The 10,287-nt window shown below is 34.7% G+C and overlaps 1 protein-coding gene across 13 annotated transcripts in view; it reads right to left on the bottom strand.

Annotated features, from left to right (window-relative positions):
* CLOCK (clock circadian regulator) overlaps positions 1 to 10,287 on the bottom strand; it is a 120,611-nt gene that overhangs the window by 31,593 nt on the left and 78,731 nt on the right. For all 13 annotated transcript variants that reach the window (XM_019640851.1, XM_019640848.1, XM_019640847.1 and 10 more), the window contains 7 exons: positions 9,756 to 9,876; positions 5,811 to 5,924; positions 5,557 to 5,675; positions 4,385 to 4,467; positions 4,061 to 4,167; positions 2,298 to 2,445; positions 1,458 to 1,533 (listed from right to left, as the gene is read on the bottom strand). In XM_019640851.1, coding sequence (XP_019496396.1) covers positions 1,458 to 1,533; positions 2,298 to 2,445; positions 4,061 to 4,167; positions 4,385 to 4,467; positions 5,557 to 5,675; positions 5,811 to 5,924; positions 9,756 to 9,876 — 768 coding nt within the window. The remainder of the gene's footprint in view (positions 1 to 1,457; positions 1,534 to 2,297; positions 2,446 to 4,060; positions 4,168 to 4,384; positions 4,468 to 5,556; positions 5,676 to 5,810; positions 5,925 to 9,755; positions 9,877 to 10,287) is intronic.

The raw sequence follows: 10,287 nt of genomic DNA, 5'->3' as shown, positions 1-10,287 counted from the left end.
TTTTGTTTTCCGATGGTCTTAGGCGACCCCGGTGAAAGGGTCGTTCAACCCCCAAAGGGGTCACGATCCACAGGTTGAGAACCGCTGATAGAGCCATGTCCAGTACTTCCTGGCACATGGTAGGCACTTATTAAGGTTTTCTGAATGACTGCACAATATCTTCCCCCCCCCGCCCCGCCCCCATATTGTTCCCTGGCATGCTGTCTATTTAACTCACTTTTTTTTTTTTTTAGCTGAGCCATCCCGCCACCTGTTGGCAGCTCAGCGGCAGCTCAGCTCGGGCCGGGCATCAAACCGCTGGTACTCAGAGCTTGCGTCTTGAGCAAGCTCTTAACCAACTGAGCCACTCGGCTGGCCCTTAACTCACTTTTTATATAGATTCTTGACTCTTTCCATTTCATTGTTTTCTGCAGGTCAAAAATACCTGTGGCAGGCAACTTCTGACATGCCTTACGATGATTCCCGCCTCCCAGTGTTCACTCCCTTGTATAATCCTTCCCCTGGAGCGTAGGTTGAACCTAGTGATTTGTTTGTAATGTACAGAATAGACAAAAGTGACGTGGTGTCACTTCTGTGATTAGGTTACAAAAGACTGATTTTCATCTTGCTGGGTTTTCTCTCCTTGGATCTTCTGCATACTTGCTGTGATGAAAAGGGCAACCTGGAAGGAACTGAGAATGACCTTGGCTATCAGCCAGTAAGGAATTAAGGCCCTCCATCCAACTACCAATGAGGAACCAGACCCTACAACAACCAAAGTAAGCTTGGAAACAGATTCTGTACCAGTTGAACCTTGAGATGACTGGAGCCCCCACTGACACCCTGATTTACAGCCTTGTAAGAGAACTTGGGCTGACACCTTGATTGCAGCTTCATGACCAATTCTGAACCAGAGGTCCCAACTAAACTGTACCTGAATTCTTAATCACAGAAACTATGAGACAATAAATGTGTTCTTTTACATTATCAAGTTTTGTTACACACCATAGGTTACTAGTACACTACACTTCTGACATAATGAAAAGAAAAACCAGTTCAAATTCTGACTGTAATTTCCCAGCTGTGTCCTTAGGGGAGGCTTTCACCCCCCTTAAAGCCTCAGTTTCATATTTTCAAAGTCAGGATATTACCTATCAAATAAGAATGTCTGAGAAATAAATGACATTTTGTAATTCATATAAAGAACCTAGCCAGAACCTAGCACATTGTAGGCAATTAAGAAACGACAGCTTAAATCTGAGCATACATGTCTCTCACCCAATTATCACTAAATAGCGAACTCCTCCAGCAGATGAGGTTTTAAAATGTTAAATTTAAAATAAAAATAAATAGTAAATGTATAATCCTGTCAATTGAGAAAATAAAATGTTTCAAAAATAATTTTCCTATAAATTATTAAGTCTTGTCTTTCCATTGGGAAGAAATGAAATAATTTTTTAAAACTGTAAGATACATACTTTGTCAGCAGCTATCTCAGGAAGAGACTCTTCAATGCCAAGTTCTCGTCGTCTTTCAGCCCTAACTTCTGCATAACTACAAATGAAAAAAATAGAATTTTAGTGTTTGGTTGTTTATTTAAAATATTGCAGAGGGACAACCATTCAGTGTTCATTATGTGTCTTACTCATTAATCACTAATTTCAGGCTATTTTCCATGTGTCACACAAACCTACAACATATCTATAGTGTACCATTTTAATTCAAATTGTATTTTTCTAGGTATCTAACATAAGTAATCTATAACTACATAGTTCTTAAATTAAGAGTAATTAAAGAAAGAGTACGCTATGTACTCTAATTTTCCTTTTAAATGACTGACTTTGGTACATAAAGGAGAGTTACAACTTCTGCTCAAAACCACAAAATTCACATTGAGAACTACATATCTACAGAGGGTACCAAAAACATGTATACACATTTTAAGAAAGGAAAAAACTGTATTAATTTTAATAATATATACCGATAACAAAAGATGAACACAAGCCACGTTTGACTTCTGCAATTACAAGAGATGCTCAAAGTGGTTACCATCAGCACCCAGGCACTTCTGATTACAGCGAACTACTGCTTGAGCATAGACAACATCTCTTAAAACGTGTATACATTTTTTTGGCACCCCTGGTATATATAGCTGTATTCTCTTTCTGATAATGTAAGTAAATTTAATAATATTGAAACTATATATAAAAAATGGAGGGAATCACTTTGCAGTTTATTAACAAGTCATACATAAAAATTTCATTATCAAAATCATTATGGATGTTTCTATAGTTCAGGAATTCTGTAAAAGGATTTACCTTACTACAGTGTGAGTGCAAACAATAAACTCTGGCCTTGAATTCCACTGATGATAAGTGATATAATAATGAGTTTGAAGCCAAATCCACTGTTGTCCTTTGGTCAGGAACCTGTAATAACATGATTTGCCTTTTCCATATTGCATTACTAAGAAGAAAAGAGAAAAATATTTTTTGATTCTTATTATTAGTTACAAATCTGTCATTTTATTTCATTATATAAAATTTTATATTATATAAAAATGCTATTTTGTAGAGACAGCTTAAGGTCCCAAACAATTATCTTCCACAGAGCCCAACTTATAGCCAATTATTGCTGATCTTAGATACTTTTCATATACAATAAATTTCCAAATACTAAAGAATATGGTATTCACATATTGGCTTTCTCCTGGCAAGATATAATGAGGGTAACAGCAATAAATAATAAAACCTGACTTCTTTCCCAACCTGTGCGTACCCTGGCAGGTACACCATCTCTGAAGCATTTAACTCTAAACCATAACTAACCAAAATCAGAGTAACTTAGTTGTTTGAAGTAACCGATAAGTGCAGTACTTACCAAAACACTCTTTGTAGACTGTTAAGTTTGAAGCCTTTTAGTGGATATTAAGTTAAAATAAGGGTCTCATGGTTTAATTAATTTGGGAAACTTTGTTATGTAGGTTTATTTTGTCTTCTCAAAGCCTTAAGTATACTAATCTATGTTAAGATTGGGGCTGGTGGGGTAGGACTGATTATGAAGTGTTTCCTAATCTTCTTTGACCATAAAATCCATTTTAATGGACTAGCAATTCAATGGACCAAACCTTAGGAAACGCTGGTCAGAAATCAATATTATCTCTCTCTCTCTCTCTCTCTGCCATCATAGTGCTCTGATTATCACTTGGAGTGAATAATGTTTTCTTCTGTGTTGAAATGACTTTACTCTAAAAATCTTCCCTATAGTTGATGCTATTATATAATATTCTTAATTTTCATATAGAAAGGTTTCATATATAGACCAACCTAAGATATCATGAAAGTATCTTAAATAGCTAATTAAGCTTTAGAGGACACCCAAGAGAGTAGAATCTGGGGAGGAAGCTGGAAAGCAAATAAAACCTATCATTAAAACAAACCTCTGAAACAAAGAATAAACAGCATGTGCACGGTAAAGGGGTAGTTCTACACTCTAAACCTGTTGCTGCCACCAATGAGTTACGGGATTGTGGGTAAATTATTTAGCCTATCTATGTCTGAGTTTACTCGTGGAGATAACAGTATCTACTTTCTAGAACTGTGGTGATTAATAATGGAGATAAAATACATAAATTGTTTAGAATAATGCAGGGCACGATAAGATGACAATGCTTCTGCTGCTAATAACAATAACAACAGGTAACACTAAGCACTCACTATGAGCTTTCTAACAGATGGTCTACATGTGTACCTGTCTCCTGAGCAGACTTGCATGCCTGTAAGTCAAAATTTATGAATAGTGTTCTAACATTTTGACATACTATTACAATTTTCAAAGGCACCTACTTCTGTTACACACCATATTATAAAACTGTACTTACTGTTACAAATATATAAAATAGGAACATGTTTAATTCAAACTTGATCTCCTGCTGGGTTGGTTATACAGATCAACTAAAATCTCCGGTTATATTTCAAAATACAAAAACAGTTGTAAGTCTGCACTTTACCACCTTCTATTAATAGTTGTTTATATGATTTTTTAAAAGTTATTATCACCAGAGAGATTAAAGTTTACTTACAGTGCTCATGACATTTTGCCAAATTTTCTAGGTCATCCACATGATAATAATCATAGCCTGATGTTCCCAGAACTTCAAATGGCAAATATCCTATTATGGGTGGCGCCCTAAATTACATACAAAATAATCAATATTATAACTTTTTCCATAATAAGAAACACTCCCAACTAGAAATCAATTTTCAGGGGGAACCTTTAATTTTTGAAAAAATGATTAATGGACTGGATCTTCCTGATTAGAAAAAGTCTGTCCTTGAAATCCATTAATTTAAACAATCATATAATATGACTACTACCTTTTTGTAAAATTTAAAAATGGAGTTACCTGTGATCTAGAAATAGAAATTTCCATTCTAAACTATGTCTAGATGTAAACTCTTCATTGGGTTCTTCAACAGTGCACATTTCCTACAAATAAATTAAAAATTAAAATTTAGAAATACTTTTCTCTGTCCTTAGAAAAATCGTAATTGTTGTTAGCCATAAAAGTAATTATTAGATAACTTTTCCCTAAGCAGTTTTTAAAGTATTTTAATTTTCTAGTACTAAAGGATGTGGAAATAAACAAATGCAGGCTTCTAGGGGAGTACTTCTTACTTTACACATTACTCCATTCAATCACATGGCTATAAACCCTAATTCTGAATTCAGGTCTCTCTTCTGAATTATAATTCTGTATTTCTGTCCAGATGTCCCCACACATCACAAACTCAGTATGTCCTAAAATGAACTAACTGCCTATTCATCAGACCCAGTTAAAATAATTTTCCATCTCATTAGGAGGCATACCTGGATTGTGCGATTAGTCTAGAAATTTAACAGTCCCAACACACTTTCGTTTTCACCTTTCACCATCTAAATGGCCACTATACATCCTTTTAATTTTACCTTCTAAGTTTAAAGAAAATCTATTCAATCCCATCCATCTTCAGTGTCTTAGTTTAGACTCTAGACCCTGGCCATCACTGGCTCACATTACCGCCAGATTGTCTCCCCAAACAAGTCTCCGTGTCCTTCAACCCATCTTCTACTATGGCCACAATCACCTTACTAGTACTCAAATATGATTATAACTTCCCCTTAGCTGCTGCTATTATTTCCTAAGATCAAAACAAGCAGAGCAAGATTGGGTTAAGATTTTCTAACTGCTGATTCAATACAGTCTTTAAAATTAACTAGATTTTTGGCCATTCCCTATAATGCAGATTGTTAAGTATACAAAAAAAGCATCCTCAAATTTTGCACAACTGCAGGACAATGATGAACTGCAAAGGATATACATTTAAAAATTAATTATATAATTTAATGAGCACCTTGGTAATTCATTATTTGCTTCAAAAATATAATGATCATGTATATTTAAAGACTCATGGTCATCACTACCTTTAATGTCTGCAGGAAGTTTGTTATTCAGGAAAAAACAAAAAAAAATTACATGTAGTTCATTCTCATAACATGAAATTAAATCCCCTTTAGGAAATAAAATTAGAAACATACCTTGATGAACTGAGGTGTAGCTAATCTGACAGTAGCTACAAAACAAACTCTATCTTCATAAGAAGGCCTGTGTGTGCGTTGTATAGTTCCTTCAAAACCATTGTGTGCTGAAGTGGATACTAAAACAATAAGGAAATACATATTATCAGCTACTCCTGTAAAATCTAGTTTTTATTGATGTTCAAAATCTGTGTCTTTAACAGCTTAAAAGAATGCAGATTAAAATACATTGTAAGAAAAGCATTTTAACTCACCACTGTTTAAGGATTTGAAATTCCCTATAAATTTCACATATTCATAGGTAGATGGCTCCTTTGGGTCTATTGTTCCTCGAAGCATATGACAAGAGAATTCTAACTGATTTTTTGCTGAAATAAGAGAAAAAATGTAATATACTTATGATTTATCACAAGTAATATATCACATGAAATACAAAAGTTGTGTAAGTTTACAATCATTATTGTCTCCAATGAAAGTCCTCAATGACATTTTGTTTAGTTCATAAAAATAGAGTACCTCTAAGAAGACGACCTGATTTTTCCCTGAATAAAGAAAACAGATCTAATATAAGCAACTCCACGTCTCCCCATTTTTATCTGTCCTTCCTTCTCATTCTCCACTCTAATTTCAAAGAAAGGTTTTGCTTCCCCTTCTGAAGGTAATGTTTTTATGTTTGCCTTGAACAGTCTTTCCTACTTTTCTAGGATCACGGCCACGGCATTGCTATTCATTCCTTTAGTGTCCACACCTTCTCTTCTTTGGGTCCTTAACTTTCTTCTACTTTTACATTTGCTCAGGTCTTCCCCTCAAACAGATAAAGGATTTTTCATGCTACTCTTTTTAGCATCATAGATCGCCTTCCTTTGCACTATGTGCTCTAGCTTCCATATATTCATTTTCCTTAACTTCATGCACTGTGGCTTTTTTTCTCATACCTCTATAGAAATTGTTCTTCTAAAGACCACCAATATTTGTACAGTAGTTCCCTTTATCCACAGGAGATACGTTCCAAACCCCCAAGTGGTTGTCTGAATCCATGGATAGTACCAATCCCATATATACTGTGTTTTCCTATACATACATACCTATCATATCTATGATAAATTTTAATTTACAAATTAGACACAGTAAGAGATTAATAATAACTAATAAAAGAACAATTACAGGCATACCTCATTTTACTGCACTTTGCTTTATTGCATTTCACAGATACTGAGTTTTGTACAAATTGAAGGCAAGACTCACCACAAGCAAAAAGATCATTGCAAGAATCACTTTATTGCGGTGGTCTTAAACCAAACCCACAATATCTCCGAGGTATGCCTGTATAACAATATACTGCAATAAAAGTTACATGAATGTGGTCTCTCTCTCAAAATATCTTATTGTACTGCATGTACAGAGTGGATATACTAAACAAATAGATGATTCATATCCCGGTGTGACAGAGTAGGATGGTGTGAGATTTTACTACGCTAATTGGAATGGTGAGCAATTTAAAACTTGTGAATTGTTTATTTATGTAATTTTCCATTTAGTATTTTCAGACTGAGGCTGACCGCAGGTAACCGAAACTGTAGGAAGTAAAACCGTAGATAAGGGGGTACTACTGTATCATTAACTTAAATGGGCATTCCTCATTGTTACTACCTCTTCTTAAAATTCATACTTCTCTATTCCTATAGCATGAAACGTACCTTCCTATGTTATTGAATATTTTTATCTCTTCTGCTAATCAGTCTTCAAAGTACAGACATTCACAAAAGTTGTTTTGATTTTGATTTTCTACTATCCTTTATACATTTATTGGCATTTGGTAAACGTATTTACTCCTAAATCTCTCCCCCCAACGCTAACATTTTATATAAGAGAAAGTCTCAGGTTACTATTTGCTTTCAGGTCACTTCTACTTGATTGTCCCATCAGTAACTCAAAATATTTCAAAGTGAATTTATCCCTTTCTTCCTAAACCAGCTGTCCTTCCTCTTTGTCCCATGTGTGCCTATCTCCCAACTGTATCAATTGGGTCTTTTCTCTTCCTATCACAAGCCTCCAAACTAATTCATCAACAGGACCTGCTATTGTTTTTCACCAAAGAAGTTCTCTCGTAAGCCATTTTTTTTTCCCAACTGAGCATCTGATACCACCAATTTAGTACAGATGCAAATTACCTTGCATCTAGGCAACTGCAAAAATGTACTGTACATTCTTCCACACTTCTGCCACTAGGATTCAACTTTCCCTACTACTCTTGGATGCATGTTACACTTTCATTATTATTTCAACACTCAAGGATGAGAAAAGCCTCTCTTCACTCACAGCACTGAACTCATACTCTTCTGTCATTATCAGGAATGACTTTACCATCTAAGTCAACAGGATAAAAAAATCTAACAGCCTTTTTCCTAAAACCTTCCCCAGTGATGATCCTTAACCACTTGGTCACCTGTGCCTAATACCAAGTCCTATTGAGTTTATCTATTCAATACTCATATGCATGTTTTCCTCTCCATACTTACATCTATTGCTAAGAGTATATAGTTTTCATGTTTATCTCCAGTCTGGTCTTTTTCAAAATTATCCACCTGAGAGATTTATTTTTCAGACCACAAAACCACCCTTTCACTGGCTCCTCACTATGTAAACAATAAAAGTCAAACTCCTTAGGATGAAATATGGGCCCTATTTCCTTCTCTAGACACAAATCACACCTGCACCACCTCACCTTCATTACGGCCCACATGACCTACCTTTAGAATCCTGAATTATCTAAGCAATTTTCCCCTCTGTTTTAAATCATGTTTACTCCTGTGACATGAAACACTTTTTTTCTGGGGAAATAACTTTTTGTATATCAATTTTTAACTAGGTGGTCAGCAAGTCATTTAATTAAGGCTTTTCTCCATCAAAAAGTATTGCCACCATCCTTACCTTTGATCTTGGAAACAGAAGCCTAAAGTCTGTCTTTCTGCCAGAAGCTTTCACTCAGCTGCCTGGCCAATTCTGCCGTTATAAAGGTCTCTAAAGTGGATTCCTTCCCAGTTGTCTACTTCTTGCTATGTCCCAGGGTTCCACCGTTCTAATTCTGCTATCCTTGCTCTACATATCACCTCAAGGAATGTCATTTAATCCATGACTTTAAATACTATTCACAGGCATATAACTGACACCTCTACATCATTATATACAGCCCAAATGTTTCTCCTACATGGAAGACTAGTCTATAGGAAATGGCATTAATTTTTAAACAATTATAAACAGGCTTCATATGGGTTCTCCTGGTCTGTGGTTCTTTTCAACTCCTTCGGACAGGCTATCCATTCTTATCAGAGATACAGTCATACATAGTTATATATGTATATATGGGTGTGTGTGTGTATGTATATCTCAATTCTTGGACAGTTAGTGTTCTACATTTGAGGGTTCAAAATACAAAGAACTTTTCAAATGATTGATGTCAGTATTATCAGAAAAGCCAAATTTAAATATCATAAAGAAAAGTGATTAGAGAAAATATGTAATAGCTAATGGCCCATATAGTGTTGTAATAATTTCAGATTTTATACAGGGTACTTTAGTGAAGAAAATTAGGCATTCTGGTCAAATTAATTTTTCCAATGAATCTAGGGGATATGTCTGACTATAACATAATATTTCATACTTCTTGAAGGCAGGAACTATTTTTCATTATTCTTAGCACTTCTATGATATAGCACAAGTGCCTGGCACATTAGCTGCATCCAATAAACAACTAATTCTGTTTAATTAATAAAGCAACAATTTCCTTTATTTAATAATTCATAAAAATATAGAAGTTACTTTTTCCCACAGTTTCAGTGTCCAGTTGAATTACAGTGAAAATCAGAATGTCTAATTTTCTCATTAAATAAAATTTTCTTTAAAAATTAATAAAAATATGTTGTAAAGCTCCATTTTTGTGGAAAACAGTTTTATGGCATAACTATTACAACAAAAAAAGATGGGATTTCAATATACCCTGGAACAGAGTTCAGACTTTAAATACAGTCATAACATCATTTTACATATATTTTTTATACTTCAAGAGAATCTAATAAGGTATATGGAATGATGCTATGTGTTAATTTAGTTAAATATGTCTGTGTCTGTCACGAACTTACAAAAGTAAACTATAATATGACCAAAGATATTTGACTTTTTGCTTAACAGCTACTACTTACATTTTAAATATTCGGGGGTTAATGAGTCACTTTCCAGCAGATGGGTAGAGAGTATTTTATAAACCTCTGAATGTTCCCCCTCTGGGATAAAATTAAATATACTTTGATCCACAAGATCAGACTGAAAAAGAAATTTAAGAAAATAAAATAATTTTAGAGCTTCAACAGACATGTTATTTTAAAAGTATATAATCATACTTAAAACATAAGCATATGATCAACTTTTGATTACCTGTAAGAACTGACTAATGTCAAGATATAAAGGTCAACTCAAATAACAAGAGCGAGAAGGTAGAAAATGGTTAACATGATCTCCATGCCTCTGATACTAGTCTCTTCAGATCCATGAGCAATATGACCTTGAAAGTCTGATAAATTATTTGCAAAGGTGATTTTCACCAAATTTGAACATTTAAAATATAATAGGGGAGGCCGGCCGAGTGGCGCGATGGTTAAGAACTGGCTTGGGACGCCAGAGGGCTCCGGTTTGGATCCCATATATGAGGGCCAGTGACACTGCCGGCGACTGATC

Source organism: Hipposideros armiger, unplaced genomic scaffold (genome assembly GCF_001890085.2).
Source record: "Hipposideros armiger isolate ML-2016 unplaced genomic scaffold, ASM189008v1 scaffold_53, whole genome shotgun sequence".
Classification (NCBI taxonomy): Eukaryota; Metazoa; Chordata; class Mammalia; order Chiroptera; family Hipposideridae; genus Hipposideros; species Hipposideros armiger.
Note: the sequence above shows the minus strand (reverse complement) of the source record. Positions and strands in the feature narration are given on the sequence as shown.